General features: G+C 34.8%; 1 protein-coding gene across 4 annotated transcripts in view; it reads left to right on the plus strand.

The window, feature by feature from the left end:
- The window catches only part of CNTLN (centlein), a 369,700-nt gene extending 349,694 nt beyond the window's left edge, over window positions 1-20,006 (plus strand). For all 4 annotated transcript variants that reach the window (XM_030817536.1, XM_030817587.1, XM_030817638.1 and 1 more), the window contains 2 exons: window positions 2,494-2,571; window positions 18,639-20,006. In XM_030817536.1, the coding sequence (XP_030673396.1) occupies window positions 2,494-2,571; window positions 18,639-18,740 (180 nt within the window). In that variant the 3' untranslated portion in view covers window positions 18,741-20,006. The remainder of the gene's footprint in view (window positions 1-2,493; window positions 2,572-18,638) is intronic.
- The last annotated feature ends 1,119 nt before the right edge of the window (window positions 20,007-21,125 follow it).

Genomic DNA, 21,125 nt, shown 5'->3' on the forward strand with positions numbered 1-21,125 from the left:
GTAAAGGGTTTATTACACATTGGACTTAAGTACATATTTTTATTTGTTTTCTACCTCTTAGAATTTCATCTTTAAGATAGTATTAATGATGGTAAGATTGTTAAAGTGCCATTGAAAGATACACATCAAGTATTAACCAACTCAAAAAGCCTTTAAAGAAATTTAACTGTATAATATAGAAGTAAACTAGTACTTACAACCTTTCAAATTACTTGTTATTCAATTCATTTATTCTTTCCTATCTCCTCCATTTTCTTTAATTTAATCATATTATATATCATGTAAACCAGTATACTTAATTAAGCTAGCTTAAGTGGATTTAGTTAAGCTGAGTCTCCATTGATTTGAAGTTTTTTTTCTCCTTGTGAGATTTTTTAAAAAGTTCCAAATCTATTGGCTTTCATAGCTAAATTCAAAATTATTCACCAATGTACGCTTTGAAAATATATTGTTGAAAAATATTTATTGCTTAAAATTGAGTATAATACTTCTGTCTGAGTGAATTTATATGCATACAGGTATAGTCTTTAATAGCATTTCAGCACCTCCTGGGAAAGACACTGCATTTTTTACATCGCCACTGCCTCATAAACAGCAGAATCTCATACCAGGCAGTCTTTTGTGAAACATGTGTAGGATGCTCATTCCTATCCTGCTATGGCTCTGAGCTTTAATTCATGAATATTAGATTTTTATCCTTTGGAATGCTAAAAGATGATGGCACTAGCAGCTTCTCAACAAATATTTGTTCAGTGATAGACTTAGGTGTCTGTATGAGATCATCCTCTGGCCCCCTCATCAGCTTCTGAAAGATCTTCTGGAATAGGGCAAAATCTACAATATGTAAAGATTTTTGAACTACCAAGAATCCTTAGATAATAGTTAAAAGGAATCCTACAGGTATTATTTTCATCCAGTGGGTGAATTCCCAGTTTCTGTTTTCAGCAGCTATGTCAAAATGTCTGCGACTTTCTATCAAATTCTAAACTTTGAAGTATAAGAACAATATCACATATAGTACCAAATGTAAGACACATGGGAGTAATATTACTTCTGGCAAGGGTGTTAACTAAGCCTTATTATAGGCATTTAATTAAAATATGTTGATTGATGAGAAACCTAACAAAAATGTAAGGGTAAGGCCTCTACTGTTGCCTAGAAATTTTAAAACACACAGATTTAGCACAGTGTCTCATGTGAGTATGGCTGTGTGCATGTATGTGTTTACATGTACACGTATGCACTGATGCTAACACATGTACATATTCTGGAACACAGAGCCACCATGTTTTTTGAGACCAGGTAATCTCTAAAATGATGCACTCTCTGGGCTAACAAATTAGCAAAAAAAAACCGTCTTTGAATGAGCAAATCAGAAAAGTTGTCCTCTTTGAATGTGTGAATTAGAAAAGGATCTCTCTTGATAGCCCCGAAGACTAGATGGTGCATGTCTGTGAATAAATGGCACCTCTGCCTCTGGGCAGGTGGAGTCTGAAGACAGAGTACACAGCACTGTAACATGCATGTCACACAATCTTAAATCAAGTTCCTCCTGAAAGAATAAGAGATATAAACACACTGTTCTAAGAGGGATAGGTACATTTTGATATATTTACTAGATTTCATTATAGACCAGAGCTTATTTAGACTGATTCTGTAACCTTCCAGAGGTCCAAGGATTTGCCCAAGCAGAGCCCAGATCACCTGATTTATGTTCTTTACACTATATCGAACTGTAGTAAATTCACATCAGAAACTGTGATAGCCTATCTGAAGTGCCTAGCATGATGCTTGCCATACAGTAAATTTCAACAAATAATAGTTTCTCACGCCCTTCCCTTCTTGGAAAGTCAATTTTTTTTTCGTAAACTGAATTACAATTTCAAGTGAATCACCAACTGTACATGTGAATACATTTCTATTCCAGAAATATTCTGTCATGATAATTGATGGGTTGAAAATACTTTGTGACCTACAGCACTTTAAGTTGGAGTGTCCCTTGCCTATCAGTAGATTATTGGATAGTTTGAATCAACAAGCATTTAAATATACCAGAGTCATGCCATGTTCTATTCTGTTTGTAATGAACAATTACTCCTTAGTTATCTGCTGACAAGTCAGATTTTGGATTATTAGATTTTGTGTTATCTCACGAGAGTCACCTGTAAATGATTCTTTTATGTAACACCATCTTATTTTTCACTTTAATTGCTTTTACTCCCATATTAGCCCCTACTTTGAGCTCCATTGTGAAGGTAGAAATTAAATATTTCTGAATTACTGTGAAATATATAAATACAGCTATATCTTCCGTAGTATCTATAAATTAAATTTTAAAGAGCATGGATTTAAATATTTCTACTTTGAGATGACAGACTGTTCTTTGTTGAATCTAATTCTACTGATATTACTCCAGATTTATTCAGTATCTAATAGTGTAAACAAGTTCATATAAATTTCGTTAACACCAGTGTTTTTATTTTTTTTCTTTAGGAAATTGAAAAAACAAAAATTGATGCTGAAAATGACAAGGAATGGATGTTGTACATTCAGAAACTTCTTGAAGGACAGGTATTTCATTTTTCTGTTTCATATATTAAGCTTCCGAATAAGAATTCCAAGCCTTACATTTTCACCAGATGTCTAACTTTTTGTAAACACTTCCCCATTGTTTACTTCTGTTAGGTAAAGAAGTATTCCAATAGGTGGAAAAGAAAGTTAACCCTCTATTTGTACTTTTGGACTTAACAAATGAAACAAATGCCTTGGGATGGAGCCAACATGGGTCTTAGCAAATGCATTAATTAAATTATTGAGTCAACCTCTGTGCTTGCTAGACTGAAAAGGATCCATTCTCTCAGACCTCTTAGGAAAAGAGATTCTTTATTATGTGTCTTTAAAGTTAGTAGTTGATATGGACACCTGAGGAGTTCATGGGTTTCAGTGACCTTTTACTATGGACCTGTTTCCAGTCAATTCATGTTTTCCTCACAGCCAGACAGCTGTTTATTACTGTGTCTTCCCGCATTCTCTACAATATTTTCTACTGAGACCTCGAGCAGCTTGTTAGTGGGAAGTAAATATTGATTTGGCATCCTGTCAATGCAGAAAGAATGAAAAAATTTCCACCAGAGGCCCCTCAAACATTTTCCTATCGACATTTTCTGGGCCGAGTGGAAAGCTGCATAGAGGATGACAAGGCCAAGACGAGTTGAAATCCCTGAGGGGTCTATTGAGACTGCTGCTGTGACCTGTGTGATACTTTTTCTTCCCTTTCAAGTATTTTTTTAATACACATATAGTCTGCTGGGATGCGCCCCTCTTGTAAGTGATCAAGGGCAGTTTATTGGCAGGTGAGAGCCCTGCTTTTCTAGTCATAGCCAGCTTTTGTTTTGACATCACTGACAGCGTGTAATGTATTCTAAAACTTTTTCATTGTAGTTCTTTTGGCTCAACCTAATTGTTTATTTTTTAAATGGACTGGAATAAATAAAAGCCAAAACATATTTGTCAAAATACCCCAGAAATTGTCCTGTGATTTTTGGAAAGTCATTGTAAATGCTTCTGTGTAAAGGTTAAAAATAGAAACTGATATTAAATGCAATTATTTCACATTTATATTAACAAGTATCACTTTCTGTGTTTTTAGTAAAGTCGAGAATAAGTAAATACTATATAAACTATTCATGTTAGTATCAGTTTGATATATTTTTGAAACATTGTCTGGAATCACTTTAATAACAATAGGTGATTAAAAATCATTTGCTTAAAGTTGTTTAGGTGTAGATGTGCAGGTGCTAGACAAAGCCTTTTACACTGACTACTTGCTTTTGAGAACAGAGGCCATTTCTTAATCATGTGGTACTCCCAGAACCTAGCTCAGTGGCTGGCACATCACAGAATTCAATAATGATTGTAATGAGGTTTTTCTTTTCAACTTGAAAATGATAAAAATAAACTTTTTAATGACTTTTTAAAGTGTTCACTTTGTAAATACGGCCTGTATTTATTTGAATTAGAAATTTTATCATAATTATGGCTATAAAAATAATAATAATAAATCTGTACGTGTAAAGCTTTGTTAAATTTTACTAAAACTGTACTGACACTAGACCTGAGTTTTTTTGGTTAACACGTGGAGAGGTATATACATACATTCTACATTAGCTGAATGTATGCTTATTCTGTCCAGTAAGTATAAAAAAATTCTGTTGAAAATGGCATCAGACTGCTTAATACTGCAGCTTGATATAGTGCCTTTTTGTGCCACTGAGCCTGGACTCTGGAATATAATTGCCAGGCTGTATTGATTTAATTGCCCAGGTTTATTTGTGGACTCCTAATTATTGACTGGAGGTAAATTTAATGGAGCAGCCTTTATGAACACTGGGAAACCGCTGCTGTTGCTGTTATACATAATGAACTGCATCATGTGCCTTTAGATCATTTTTCAAGCTAATTTTATTCCACTGTGACAGTATGATAACATTTAAAAAGTCAAAGACTTTTTATTTTTATTACTGACATAGGTGGTTTTGCTGATGTCTTTGAATTTTGTGAGTGAAAAAATAGGTACTTCATTGGTTGCACTTGAATGTCGCTTTATAATTACACCCAAGAGAAAAATCTATAAAACAGAAAACATCTTTTTTTTTAGCCTACTTTTCTTCTCTCTCAATCCGAGCAATTATATTTGTCCTGAATTTTAGAAAAGGTTTTCTTTGCCCACCAGTTTTTTTTCAGAGTCTGAGTTACGCTCAGGATTGTATGGGCAAACGTGTAAATATGTTCATTCATACATTTTGTTTAGTTTATGGCTTATTGCTCCTTGGATATGAGCTTACATCATCTTCACATTGTGGAATAACTGAAGACATTTTCTAAAAATTACTAATGAGTCCAATATTGATTTTTTTATTCAAATATTTTGATAAAGTTATTGGAAAACCTCTCTTAAGTATGTCCTCTCTGTGTGTTGGGTGCTGTATGTGATCAAATCCTGAGATTATCAGGGTGAATCTGGCCCTGTGATTTTGTCTTTTGTTTGATTGGGCCACAGAATTGCTTTCTGTTAAAAAAAAATAATTTTTTTTTCTGCTTTTGTTTGATAGAATGTCATATTGATAAAATATTCACCACAAAATAAAAAGCTGTTCTTCCATGTGGTAATGTGGAACTAATAATAATATGATACCTACTGCTGTTGTTAGCTACAAGTGCATGAGAACTAAAAGGTCTAAAATTTTAACTTATATATATTTGATACAGAACCCAGATATATGCCATTATTTGAAGTAGTTGTGATGCTATTGGTAATTTTTTATATTTGACATTTATCTGCACCTTACCTTTGTCCCCAGAGATTTCTAGTAATAAGAACCACGCTGAAAAAATCTTACTAAGTCTACTTTTATCTTTCTATGGCATAGCTGCCTTTAATTTCTTTGAACATTTTTATTTGTATAAATCTCTCTTTTCACATTGATATATTTTTTAAAACTTATAATTTATGGCAGAGACAAACAAGCAAATTGATAATTAAAGTAGTATGGGAGAAACCACCAAAATTAGTTTGTCTGTAGTTTAGGGAGTGGGAGAAAAGATAGAAATAGGAAAAGTAGGCTGGGACCAAATTATAAAAGCTTTTGAGCAGGATCGGGATGTAATCAGAGTTGTGCTTTAGAAAGATGCTTAAGAGCAACATTGTAGGATGGTTGGAGAGAGGAGACTGGGAGCAAAAAGGTGTTCTAGGTAAGGGGCAGTGAGAGTCTGGATGTGGCCTGGCCATAGTATTAGAAAGGCTGGAGACAGATTGTGATCTGCATTATAATGAGTGAATAGATAGCAGTAATGAGATTAGATGAAAGGGGTCTGGGTGGAAACCAAAAGATGGGTGAGTTTAATATACTACATGAGGAGAGAAAGATAATGATATCTTTGGAGGTTTAGGGAACAAAAAAGGTAAGGCAGTTTTAGTTAAACAAAAGAAGTAAAGCCAGGCATAAAATGTTATATACTTTATGATTCCATTCATACAAAATGTAAAAATAAGCAAATTTATAGACAGTATGTCTGTAGTTGCCAGAGGCTGGGGGGATATACAGAGTGACTGCTTACGGATAGAATTTCTCTGAGGATGATGAAAATGCTCTGGAATTACTAGTGATGGCTACACAATTTTGCGAATGTACCAAAAACCAATGATTTATACACTTTAAAATGGTGAGTTTTGCTATGTGAATTATATCTCCACTTAAAACAGTTAACTCCTTGATAATGGAAAATATTACAAAAAGAAAAAAAAGAATACATTTAAAAGTAAATTTAATAAATTGCTTATTTCACATGTGTTGTGCCCCCCACCAATAGCAGAGATTTCTTTAAATGCAATTGAACTTGAATTCTGTCTAGTGGCTGTAAATATGAGTAAATGATATAAATATTTTTATTTCAAACTCAGTAGTTTCTTTTCAGTTGGCACATAAGGAGATGTCTTACCTTTGTACTCTAATTGGTCTTACCTGTTCACATATCCAAACAAGGAGTCAGTTTTTTAAACTTTGCCCACTAACAGACAGTGTTTATCTGTTCTGCCCATTCTGATCCCCCAAATTAAAATTATAATAAAGGTCATTTTTAGGCCTTTATGATACCTACAACAGTCCTTTGTACTTGTGACTTTATAAAGGCAATGAAAATAATTAGTGGAAATTAAGCTGAGCCTGTGCTCTGGAATCATTAAAAAGTATATATATGAGTACCTTCTACATGCCAGGTATTGTTTCAGGTTTGGAGAATATGGCAGTGAATAAAAGAGATAAAAATTCACTACTCTTATAGAATTTACACTTCTGGGGATGGAGGACAATAAATAGTTAAAATGTATAAACTATGAAATTTACTAGGTAGTTAACTGGAGTAGAATTATGGGTAGATATATTAAAATATGTATATATGTATAAAACAAATAATACATAGTTATAACCAGAGTGTGGATCTTTACTAAGATTCTATAAATACCCTTAGACATGAATGGCTAGAAAATGTGTCCTTGATTTATGGTGTGTTGCTTTATTCTTTGTTATTTGCTAATCCTTTTTTAGGTTTCATTTTGTCCATTTTAGTCCACTTTGTGTAGATCGTTTTCTTCTATTGGAACTATATAAAAAATTCTGTCTTTTTGCCATCAGTTTTTGAGAATTTAAAGTACAGACTTTGATCAGTGGCTTTTCTTTACCTTTAAATATCCCTGTTCCTATTAGTTGCTTCAGATCTTGCAAATGCTGAAATTTAAAATGGCTAACTTTCCCCAGTGTCCTCTCTGCAAAATATGCTTACCTTCTATAGAATGCCTTGCAGTGTGGCAGTGGGAAGGGTTTTATAAATCTCCCTGGCTTTTGTAAATAGAATATACTACTAGTCTGAAGGTTAACTGAAAGTTTCTCCTTGCAACTCTGAAGCCATTTACTCTGTGGTTATTTCCTGTGTTGCACTTATAACAAATGCATTCACAAACTGACATACCCACACACTCACTCTGTCTCATCCATATAAGCCTACACACTCAGTAACCCACACAGAATTAATCCTCACATTTAGATGAAGTAGCAAGAGTTTAAAATTCTCTACTCACAGCCTTGCTGTTTTTTTTTTTTTTTAATTTAACAAAGTAAGCCTACTTTCGTATCACTAGAATGTGATTACAGTTAAAAGGATCCTTTTTTTTATTATTGTATTTTAAGTTTTAGGGTACATGTGCACAATGTGCAGGTTTGTTACATATGTATCCATGTGCCATGTTGGTGTGCTGCACCCATTAACTCGTCATTTAGCATTAGGTGTATCTCCTAATGCTATCCCTCCTCCCTCCCCCCGTCCCACAACAGTCCCCAGAGTGTGATGTTCCTGTTCCTGTGTGCATGTGTTCTCATTGTTCAATTCCTACCTATGAGTGAAAACATGCGGTGTTTGGTTTTTTGTCCTTGCGATAGTTTACTGAGAATGATGATTTCCAGTTTCATCCATGTCCCTACAAAGGACATGAACTCATCGTTTTTTATGGCTGCATAGTATTCCATGGTGTATATGTGCCACATTTTCTTAATCCAGTCTATCGTTGTTGGACATTTGGGTTGGTTCCAAGTCTTTGCTATTGTGAATAGTGCCGCAATAAACATAACGTGTGCATGTGTCTTTAAAATAATTAAATTTATTTGAATCTACAATATCAGTTTTTTCTTGTAACTCTTTTTTCTCATTTTATTGTTTTCTTCATATAGTTTTATCTCCTCTAATATATATTCTTGTGCTATAAGAAAACAAAGAAGTTTATAACCAGTATTCTAAAATTAAGTCTCAACCAAATATAAAAAGATTTCTGTCTGGAAATTCTTGATTAACAGCTAATTCAATTGCTGTATATATTTGAAGTTAGCAGTACTATTTATTCAACAAACTTTTATCGAGTGCTGATAGTATGTAAAAGTGCTAGTCAGCATGGGAAATAAATGGGACAATTCATGTCTTTAAAAAGCTTAAACTCTAAAGTAGGAAATTAATAAGTGTTAGGATGCAGAGAAAATTGTACACTTGTATGTTGCTAATGATAATGTAGAAAGGTGCTGTCATTGTGGAAAACGCTATGGCAGTTCCTCCACACATTAAGCATAGAGTTACCATATTATCCAGTAATTCTGCCTTGGGGTATATCTCCAAAAGAATTGAAAGCAGGAACTCAAACAGATATTCGTACACCAATGCTCATAACAGCATTGTTGACAATAGCCAAATGATGGAAATGATCCAAATGCCCACCAATGAATGAACGGATAAACAAAATGTGGTTTATGCGTACAGTTTATTATTCAGCCTTAAAAAGGCATGAAGTACTGAAATATGCTACAATATGGATGAACCTTGAAGACGTTATGCTAAGTGAAATAAGTCAAACACAAAAGGACAAATACTCTGATTCCACTTATTTGAGATTAGTCAAGTTCATAGAGGTAGAAAGTAGAATGGTGGTTGTCAAGGGCTGGTGAAACGAGGGGAATGGGGAGTTATTGTTTAATATATGTGGAATTTCAGTTTGGAAAGATGAAAAAGTCCTAGAGATAGAGGTGGTGATGGTTACACAACAACATGAATGTAATTAATGCCACTGAGTAAGTGACTTAAAAATGATTCAAATGATAAAATGTTCATCATTTCTATAACATAAAACAATTTAAAAAAATCTAAAGTAGGATTTATAGTCACTATATGTGGGGACACAGGTAATATTCATTTCCATTATGATTTCCAAAACATTAGGAAGCTCTTATTAATATAAGAGCCAAATTAATGTAGTCAAATATAGTATGGAACAGTTTTGCCTTCTAGATAGACAAGTTCCTTGAGAGCACAGTGAGTAATCTTTTACCCCCTATACCATGCTAAGGGAAAACAAAAAGTCAGTAAATTGTGCCCTAAAAATATGGATTACCCGGAGAAGCATTAAAATGACTCTTACTCTTGCACCTTGAAAAGCCCATCCTATGTCACCTCATTCTGTTTTTTGTTTTGATTTGTTATTTCCAATTACATAGATTATTATCGTATTCTGGGGTATTCGATTGAAGCAGGAACTAAAATATTCGTAACAATGTCATAAGCATTTAAATAGCAAATAAAATAAAAAAAAAAAAAAAAATTGTTTATTTTTATTTCGAGGATATTAGCAAGAACATTTTTCATCTAGATTTAGAACTAGATTTTTCCTTGGCTGCAGAAAATAGAACAAGATACATGAAGCACAATGGGTAATAAAATCAAAACCGCATACTTAAAATATTTGCATTGTAAAATATCTAAGCCAACCACTCTTCCAGAGCATGAGCTCTGCCTTGTGGAATAATAGGAAACTCAGTTACTGCTGAAGAAATCCATTTTTGGCATCACGTGCCTGAGATTCATTCAGTTTTTCATTATATTGACCAGAACTCTCTCCACACAGTAAACTTACAATGGCTTATAGTCAGAAGACCTGGGGTTGCGTTCTGTCTCACCCTAGCATGAGAAGAAGTTAGCTCAAGGCAAGTAACTAAAGCCTCTTTAATTCAATATCTTCAACTATAAGATAGAAAAAATACCACCTGACAGATTTGGAATGATAAAATAATGCATGCCAAAATGCATTGTCCCTTGTAAAAGTGTTTTGTCACCCTTAAAAACAATAATAACTGAGGCCTGGCAAAAATATATGGAAAATTACTCAAACTTAGTAGCTAGTGATTTCTTATGTTTAATTATTTTTAATTTATTTTAAAAGCATATCTTTTTGCTAGATTTGTTACTAGTCTCCCCAGAAGATGCCTAACCCATTGCCTACTATAGAATAAATACAGTCATCACTGCATGAGGACATTTTGGCCAATGACAGACCACACTATACAATGGTGTCCCCATAAGATGATAATGAAGCTGAAAATGTTGTTTTAATTAACTTTTATTTTAGGTTCAGGAGTACATGTGCAGGTTATTATATAGGTAAATTCCTGTCGTGGGGGTTTGTTGTATAGATTATTTCATCAACCAGGTACTAAGCCTAGTACCTAATAGTTATTTTTTTCTGATCCTGTCCCTCCTCCCACCCTCTACCCTTAAATAGGCCCCAGGGTCTGTTGTTCCCTTTCTTTTTGTCCATATGTTCTCATCATTTAGCTCCCACTTATAAGTGAGAATAGGCAGTATTTGGTTTTCTGTTCCTGTGTTAGTTTGCTAAGGATATAATGGAGCTGAAAAATTCTTATCAACAAGTGACACTGTAACCATCCTAAAGTTGTAGCACAACACATTACTCTTGTTTGTGGTGATGCTGATGTTAACCTGCTGTGCTGCCACCCATAGAAAAGTACAGCATATACAATTATGTACCGCACATAATAATAATGATAATAAATGTCTGTTACTAGTTTATGTATTTACTATACCATGCTTTTTTTTTTTTTTTTTGGTCATAGAGTCTCACTCTATGTCCCAGGCTGGAGTGCAATGGGGCAATCTTGGCTCACCAAAACCTCCACCTGACAGGCTCAAGCAGTTCTGCCTCAGCCTCCTGAGTAGCTGGGACTACAGGTGCACACCACCATGCCCGGCTAATTTTTTTTTTATCTTTTGCAGAGATTGGGTTTCGCCATGTTGCTCAGGCTGGTCTCCAACTCCTGAGCTCAGGTGATCTGCCTGCCTCAGCCTCTCAAAGTGCTGGGATTACAGATGTGAGCCACTGTGCCCAGCCTACTATGCCATACATTTTATCATTATTTTAGAGTGTCCTCTTCTACTTATTAAAAAAAAAAAAACTTAACTGTAAAACAGCCTAAGGCAGGTCCTTCAGGAGATATTCCAGAAGAAGGCATTGTTGACATAGAAGGTGACAGCTCCGTGTGTGTTATTGTCCCTGAAAGCCTTCCAGTGGGACAAGATGTGGAGGTGGAAGATAGGGATAGTGATGACCCTGACCCTATGTAGGCCCAGGGTAATGTGTGTGTTTGTGTCTTATTCTTTAATTAAAATGTCTAAAAATAAAAAAATAGAAAATTATTTATCTCCTTACAGAATAAGGATATAAAAATGTTTTTATACAGCTGTACAGTATGTTTATGTTTTAAGCTAAGTATTCTTCCAAGAGTCAAAAATTAAAGCTTACAAAGTAAAGTTACAGTAAGCTAAGGTTAATTTATTATTGAAGAAAGAAAAAGGTTTTTTAATACACTTAGTGAAGCCTAAGTATACAGTGTTTATAAAATCTACAGTAGTGTACAGTAGCATATAGTAATGTCCTAGGCCTTCACATTTACTCACCACTCACTCACTGACTCGCCCAGAGCAACTTCCAGTCCCACAGGCTCCATTCATGGTAAGTGTCCTATTCAGGGGTACCATTTTATAAATTCTTCTATACCATATTTTTACTATGCCTTTCCTGTGTTTAGATATACTAATACTTATGATTGTGTTACATTTGCCTACAATATTTAGTACAGTAACATGCAGTAACAGGTTTCTAGCCTAGGAGCAACAGGCCATAGCGTATTGCCTAGGTGTGTAACAGGCTATACCATCTAGGTTTGGACAACGACAAAATTGCCTAACAATGTATTTCTCAAAATGCATCCCTATTGCTAAGTGATGCATAACTGTATTTGTTGAGTGCTTTCCTTGAGGAGGTATAATTCACTATCCACATTCATCCAGATTCTGGAGCAACATATTTAAATCAACATTGAGTGACACAGTGATGAATAAGAGACTGAAAAATTCAGTTCTCTTTTGGATCCTTCCCCATCCCTTTATTTTTCCTACCTGTACTATTAAGTGTTCTCTTAGTCATTTCAGGCTGTTATCACAGAATACCATAGACTGGGAAACATTTATTTTTCACATTTCTGGGGTCTGGGAAGTCCAAGATCAGGCATTAGCCATAGGAGCATTCTTCCTGTTTTGTAGATTGTGGTCTTCTCATTGTATTCTCACATAGCAGAGAGAGCAAGAGGGCGAGTAAGCTCTCCTGTCTGTTTTTATAAGGGTACTAATCCCATTCAGGATGCTTCCATCCTCATGACCTAATTACCTCCCGAAGCCCTTATCTCTTCATACCATCAATTGCGGTTTAGGATTTCAACATACAAATTTTGGGGGGACACAAGCATTTAGTTAATAATTACCTGCTAAATACTTTTTATATCAGTTAAGCCTTCTTTTCCTGAACTCGGAGTTTGTATCCATGTGATAAACATTGGTCTTCACACCTAGCCCTGTTGAGCCCCCAAATTATTTCTTTAATGTCTACATAAAAAGGGACTCCTTGTTACAGTGGACTGTAGACTCTTAAAGCATTATCTCTAGCGTGTATATCTCACCTAGTCATGAAGGAGTATACAAGGAATGGACATATCCCCTTAAAGTATATATACTACACAGTTCCTGGCATTTGAGAACAAAGTCAGTCATATTAGGATAGTCCGAATACCAGTATTAAGATGTATTTGTCGTTATGTGTGCTGGCTTCCTGAGAAGACAACTAGGACTTCAAAAAGGTCTTGCAGGGGGTTGGAGAAGGTGGGGTAAAGTAGTAATGTGTCAGGCTTTGTGTAAGACCAATGTCTAAACAATTCATAGGGGTCCAAACTGATGTCCAAGGGAGCTTAGGGAATTCCATTCCTTTTTGTGCTGGTATCATTGCCCAAAGCATTATCTTAAAGGTGAAGGCACAGCAGTAGTCTCTGATCTATGAGAATATTGGTCATCAGTTAGGGAAAAGTGACTTGACAGGAGTGGAAAATGAGAGAGGGGAAGAAACTCCCAGCTGCCGAGGAACCAGTGACAAGGGGTTAGCTCTATCTAGGCAAGTTTTGGGGATGAGAATTACAATGTCACACAGGAACCGGACAAGAAGCCTACTCACAGCCTAGAGGTGCTTCTGGGTTTGAAGGGAAGTCTATAGCTAACTTAAATTTCTCTTCTATCTTAGATAACTTACCATAGCCCTAAAGAACTTGCTGGCAGTTCGTTTTACTAAATCCTGAAGTAACTTACCAAGCATCTCCCCAACCCCAAGGACTTTATAAATAGAATAGATCACCCATTTGCTTTAAGTGTTACGGAAGCACTCCTTGAGGCTTTTTTCTTCATTCTGTCTTACAACTTCTAGAGTAAGGTTCAAAATTAAAGAGAAAAAAACTATAGCCTTCAACAGAGTTTGAAAGCAGCAGGCACAGCCTTCTCTGTCCATTTTTAGCAGAACTCCAAGAGTTCTTTATATCTGTTAGGATATGCAGCAGAAATAGAAACAACCATTTAGGAGATGTGACTCAAAATTCAGCGCCGAATTTAAATTATAAATACATTGTTCTTTCTGATAGCATTATTGATTATTTTAACAAGTTCAGTCTTTAACTGCAAGATAATAGAGTGGATGCTAACCACTCAGATTTGTGTGTGTGCTTGTATGTATGTATATGTATGTAAATAAATGCATATACCAAATGTTGCACCTTTAATTTTATAACAAACTACATTATCCTATCTTACAAAGGTCTCATTAAGTCAGATTTTAAGAGCAGATATAATTCATAAAATTTTATATTCTTCACTTTCAATGTGACTCTAGATAGAAGTCAAATTTTATCTTACAAGAAATATCTTTTTGGTCATAGTCTTCAAACAGAAAACAAGAATAAAAATGGCCAAATTGTTAATTTTATCCTTTATACTTAAAAATTATCCTTATTTCCATTTTTTCTTTCGATACAAAAGAATTTCAATTTTATATTAAGAGTATATTCCCATTAATGCTGATGTAGTAAGTTATTTTTGTTTTGCAATCATTTAAGCCTTGCTATTTTTCTAAGATAGTTCTCAAGCATCTGCAGTCATCATTTATATCATTTATATGTCACCTCTAAAGTAAGCCACAATTTGTAAGTGTGAGTAATAAATTTAAGATTGTGATAGTTGCATACCAGTTCCTAAAGGTAAACTTCTGTAGGTGTTTATATGTCAGAGAAGCTAAAAATCTGTGTGAAATCAGGGGAGATCCCTCCAGTAATGGAAATCACTCTTTGCAGCAGGAACAGCCAGAATGACTAGGAAGATCTGCCTTAACACTACCTATAGACCGAGGCAAACTTTGTCAGATATCCCTGTTAAATTTCTATGCCAAGAAATTTCACTCAGTATGAAATCTTCACCTGTCCATTTTTCTCTTTATGCTGAAGAGTTCAAACATGTGTAACTCTGCACTGATATGCCCAGGAGTATAATTTCTCCTTCTTTATCCAAGAGAAAAAAAGAAATCATGCAGACTCTCTGGACTTTGTAATCCCTGGCAAATACCATCTGAGATGAAACCCACAGCAGCATCATGTTGGTTTGTTGTTTCAGATGTATTTGATAGGGTGCAAGAAGATCTTTGCTGTGGTCAGTCAGATTGCCACTTCTATCCAATTCTAAAATCCTATTGGTAAAAAGGCAGCTGTGCCTGTCTGTACCTCAGAGATTTCTAAGGGAGACATAGCCCGTTCCAGAATGCATATAAAGATAATATAATTAACTATAAACTCCTTGTATGAAATAAATATGCATTTAATCTGGACTTCAAAGTAGAAGGTTTGGGTCTCTTGTTCTTAGTGTTTTTAAAACATTTTGTACTTAAAAAAATATGGCAAACAAATGAGCAGACCATGTGAATTTTTAAAGTGCTTTCCGAGGCATGTTGTATTTTAAGTACAGTTTCAATCCTAACTCTAACCAACCTAGAGCTACATGCTGAGAACTGATGTTCATGTGGTACTGTAAGATTTTGAAGAGCTTTCTTGAATCACTGAAGATTAAATTATGTTCCATCTGACTTTCAGGTTAACTATAATTTATGATGTTTAAGAATTAGCGTGATATAAGTAATAACTCTCAATTAACCAAAATAGCCAGTTAACTTGAAAATTCCACTCTTAGCCATTTTTATAAACAAAATCTTTTGGTAATTCATTCTAGACTAAGCAGAATTGTTTTGTGTACAATCTATGGAAAATGTTTGCTAAATAAATGAATAGTATAAACTTGGTAAGAGAGGTAATTTTTAAAACCAAAAGTGTTAGTGCATTCATTATTTGAACACATATTGAATCTGTTCCATAAACCAAGAACTATTTGTAAAGCAGGAAGGAACAGCTACTTAAATTTTCTTAAATTGACAGTTACTTTAAATTGTTGTATTTATTTGAAAACAGTAAGTATATTTTACGAAATGTTTTGTAGTTGTGACTTTTTCTTAGTCTTCCTCTAAATTTGTTTCAATTATTAACTATCATATTTTGTTATAAAATTACCTTAATTATGACTGAGCCTTATGTATTTAAAAAATAATTTTTGAAAGACCTCTTTGAAAGCTGAATTTACAGTTAGCAATAAACCATAAGGTATAAACAGCAAGTAGAGTGAGCACTGGGTTTAGAGGAAAATATTGTCAATTGGTTCATAGAAAGGGAAAATAGAAAAATTGAATTAAAATAAAAAATTTAAATCTCACACTAGTAAGATATATGAAATTTTGTCTAAAATTATGTAATGACAAATAATATGATTCTTCTGAACTATTATAGACAAATAGGTTCCTGCAAGGGCGGTAGATGTACGCATACTATGCATTTTGATTTAAGGGTTGACTCCTTTTTGAAATCCAAAATATGTTAGCCTCTATAAAAAGCTTAAAGCAAGCTTATAATCTAATAAAACAGGATTGGCATACAGTTGTGTTTAACTTTGAGGCTTTTAGTTTCATTGGGAGCCAGAGCAAGAGAATAATGGGAGTTGGTAATAAATTCGTAAATGGACTTCCCATTCCACATTGGAGGGTTTCTGGAAGAGTTATTTGAGCTTGACTTTTTAAAGGTAATGTCCATGTTGAAAATTGTTCAGATTGCAAGATAATAAGAGTAGATTTAGATTTAAATTTGAAAATGAAATTTGCAAACAATATGATTAATGCCAACACATTGTGGACTGGTGAAAGGTCTGTCACATTGTTACACAGGAAATGATATAACCAGCATGTTCCCCAAACTGTGTTTCATGGACCACTATTTTAGCCTGATAAATAGACCATGAGAACAGGATGGACAAGTGAATTTAGAAATAGGATATTATATTGCCCTCTTGGAGAAACCAGTGCCTGTTAGCCTTTTAAAGACTCTTAAGAGGTAGAAGTTTGGTTTGTTTCCCAAATGTATTTGATTAGAGAACAATTTTAGAAAATGAAACACTTCTGCCTTGTTTCCACCAGTAAGGGATGGGAAATTACTCCCTTCTTGTATCTTCCTTTTAGGTAGGAATGCATGTAGTACTGAGTGACATCATTTAAATGAAAGTTGCCCAGTAGTCTTGTCATTTTTTTGTGCATTTCTTTCACACCTAAAATTAATGCTCTCAAGGTTTAAATTTTTATTTGTAACACTGGCATCTTTGTCCAATGTAATTCTTTTTTACATCCAAGGAAAGCAATTTGTCAAAATTAAAGCATACTGCTTTTATCATTATCCTCCATAAGAGAACTGATCATATTCTTTTTTCTTATTTCTAAGATATGCTTTTCCCACTTCTTCACATTCCTGAAACTGGGATGCATATGCAGTATGAGTGTGTTTGATGTGGTGGGTTTTTCCCCCTAGAAAAGCTGTTTTAAAGTCAATGTATATGTCTTCTATTCATCTGTATCTTAAAACTGAAGAAATGTGCTCTTTTGGTATCTTATACTTTCTTTAGTGGTAAGTTTCAAGTAAGACAAATATGTGAAGCTCCTGTGTTTCTAGGGAACAGACACAGACTCAGGCTACCTTAAGGAGAAGGCAGATTACTATAAACATAAGAAGGGACTTAAACTAGAATGCTCTTTGGGTCTGAAGCAGTTTTCTGGATCAGCTGTGGTCTCTATTTCTCTTCCATGGCTAATGTGGTCTATTTTTTTTTTGCCTGTCTGCTCTTTAGTTCTACTACCACAGCCAGTCTTTTCTCTTTTCTCCAGTCCAAATTTAGCAAAGAGCCATTCTGGTTGGTTTAATTATAGACACCTTAGTGGAGCATAGCTGAGGACACAGACAAAGGCCGTCAGGCCATCTTGGGTCAGATGCCGACAGTGATACTGTTAGTGGTCCATCCTAGCACAAAAATGGGCCTGATACTACTGCCCTGCAGGGAAGGGGGCTGGGCATGCTAAGCATTCCCATTAATATATTCAGGGAAACAGAAGTAGTCTATCCCTGGTTGATCTAAAGGACAAGTCCAAGAAATGACTTAACTTCTTAATTATGACAGACCTCTTATGTGAGGCTATGTAGCTGAGAATAAGGATAAGAGAAATTTCTAGGATTCAGAAGTAACTGGGGCTGCATTTCAGATTGGCTTTTACTTACCACCTATAACTGTATAACTGTATTGGATGAGTTGGAGTTCTACAGGCAACTCAGTGAAGCAGAGGGAACAATAAAACTTGACCAGAAAAGTTATATAAATTATGAAATTTAAAAATGTAGTCTACATTTCATAAACTCAGCAGTTTGCAATATGTGTATTACACTTTGATATGCCAAACAACTTTTCTATAACAACTTAATCAATGGGTATACTTTTGCCATTTTTTCCTCTGAAGTTTTTACTCTACAATTCTTGAGATGTTCGGCTCTATCGCAGACATGTGGATTGATGGTTCTCTCTCATTCTTTTATGAGTGATGAACATACAGTACTACTTCTGTGGGCCTGTGTGCCCTAGAGATGACTGTAACCTGCTATTGATCAGCTGATTGAAGATAAATGGCTTAGCTGCTTGTATTGCAGATTACATCATTAACATGGTCAGTAAACCATGAATTGTTCAATAAGGCGTTTATCTTTTTTCATTTTACTTCTGCTCTTTTATCATTTTTATTAGAAAAGACAAAATTACCCACACTAACCAGCAAGATCAGTAGAAAAGAGATCCAGTAGGTACCATTATGGCTGCAAAGTTGCAGACATCTAACTTCTAATGGTTTAATGATATTTAATATGTTTTTGAACTGAAGAAAATATAGAGTTTTAATAATCTTTTTTGTGTTTCTTTTACAGCTTCCTTTTGCCTCATATTTACTAGAAGCAGTACTGGAAAAAATAAATGAAAAAAAGAAACTAGTTGAAGGATATTTCACAATTATGAAAGATATTAGATGATATTAAAATGGAGAGCTTTATTGCAAATGTGAAAGCTTTTTATGTGGTGTGATTGGAATATATGCATTGCAATCCTGACACAGTATCTGCTCCAACTATCAATAGTCAGATTCAATACCAAAATAAGAAGTCTCTGAAAATAATTAATTGCTGAACAAGTGAAACTAATTAAGTACATAGCCATTTAAAAGGAAATAGTGTAGTATTTGATTGTCGAATACAAATATTTCCACAAATCAGTGCAAACTTAAAAATGATTTTCCTTCTAGTGCATTAAAAGAAACTGAACAGGCTTGGCACACACAAACTGGCCTGAGCATAAGAAGAAAAAGTATCAACTAAGGATTTAATGTCTTAAGTTTCATGAAGAAACTAGACTTTTTACATACAACTGCTATAGATGGCCATAAGTGGTCCAGGGAGCAACAGATTTGTAGTATGAGCAAATATAAAATGAAGCATCATAACTTGAGCATTTATTGAAATAAATTGTGTGGTCCAATTGAATCTGTTCTCATTGATGTGCTGGTTTATGTAGAAGATACTGTGTATTTCTACAACTATTTGGCAAAAACAAAAACATTTTCTTCTCTCTCTTAACTTCATAATACTATACGTTGTGTAGTCATATAAATTTGCAGGGGACCACAAACCCAGTGTATAAAATTGGCTCTATTTAGCAGAACTACTACTGTGGTCAACTAATTAAAGTTACATTCTTAACCAGGATGTCATCCTTACTTAGATTCCTGAACATTCCCACCTCATTTCACCTCTTCACCGTGTTCCTGCCATACCCTTTTTGGTTCCTCTAATTCACCAAACTGGTGCCTGCCTCCCACATTTGCCCTTGGTCTTCTCTCTTTCTAGAATACTCTGCACTCAACTTTCCTCATGGCTGGCGCCTTCTTATCATTCAGGTCCACCTTCCCCGGTCCCTCAGAGACACGTTCTCTGACCAGCTTACTATTTTATTTCCTCATAGCACAAAATTATCTATCTGTTCATGTATTTGTTTTCTTGTTTATTTTCTTCTTTTCCCTCTTTAGTATGTAGGTCCCATGAGATTAAGGCAAGGGTTGGCAGATTATAGCCTGCAGGATGAATCTGGCCTGCCACCTGTTTTGTATGGCCCACAAGCTAAGAATGTTTTTGTCTTATTAAATGGTTTTAAAAAAATCAAAAGGAGAATAATATTTTGTAGCATGTGAAAATTATATAAAATTCAAATTTTGGTGTTCGTCAATAAAGTTTTATTGGAACACAGTGGTGCTCATTCATTTCTGTACTGTTTATGGCTGCTTTCACACTACATGAGTGTAGTTGAGTAGTAGTTAACAGAAGAGACTGTGCTTCTCCACTGCTTGGAATGCTAGAAATAAAAATGACACAGTTACAACTTGACAGAATTTTAGGTGACACAAATACTGCCTTACCGCAATTAAAAAAAATTACCAGTACACACTTTTCATGTCAAAACAGGAAAAGAAGAAAGAAATGACCATCAAATGTCACACACTTAAGGCAAAATGAAGTGCGGAGTTTGTTACTGAATTGGATGGCGAAGCATTGTGTTTATTATGTGATGACACTATATACCCAAAGAATGCAATTAAAACATTACCATACTAAGCATTCATCACAATATTCCCAACTCACAGGAAAGCACGAGTAATAAAAAATTACAAACTTAAAATGTAATACCTCATTGCAGCAGAATTTTGTTACAAAGATAAAAATGAGACTGCTAGTATGACCTTGATACCAAGACTAAACAAAGACAGTGTACAAAAAAAGAAAATGTGGTAGACTGAGAAATGGCCCCTGAAGATGTTCACTCCTTAGTCCCCGAAACCTGTGAATGTGTTACCTTATATGTCAAAAGGAAATGTGCAAATATGATTAAGTCAAGGATCTTGAATGGGAAGATTATCTTGGATTACCGATGTGAGCCTGATGAAACCACAAGTGCTCTTACGAGAGGGAGGCAGGAAGAGTCAGAGAGAGAGAATAATGTTACCAGAGAGGTGGAAAGAGAAATTTGAAGATGCTGCAGTACTGGCTTAAAATATGGAGGAACGGGCCATGAGCCAAAGAATGTGGATGGCCCTTGGAGACCAGAAAAGGCAAGGAAACAGATTCTTCCTAGAGCCTTGGGGAAAGCTCAGTCCTGTCAGCACCTTGACTTTACCCCAGTGAAACTGATTTTGGACATCTAGAACTGTAAGATAATACATTTTATCTAATCTAAGCCACTAAGTTTGTGGTACTTTGTGACTGCAACAATAGAAAACAAATAGAATTTGCCAGAAATCTGTTTAGAAGTTTTGCATCTGTGTTCATGAAGGATATTGGTCAGAAGATACACAATCAAGGCTGGTTCAA

This window comes from Nomascus leucogenys, chromosome 1a (assembly GCF_006542625.1).
Source record: "Nomascus leucogenys isolate Asia chromosome 1a, Asia_NLE_v1, whole genome shotgun sequence".
Classification (NCBI taxonomy): domain Eukaryota; kingdom Metazoa; phylum Chordata; class Mammalia; order Primates; family Hylobatidae; genus Nomascus; species Nomascus leucogenys.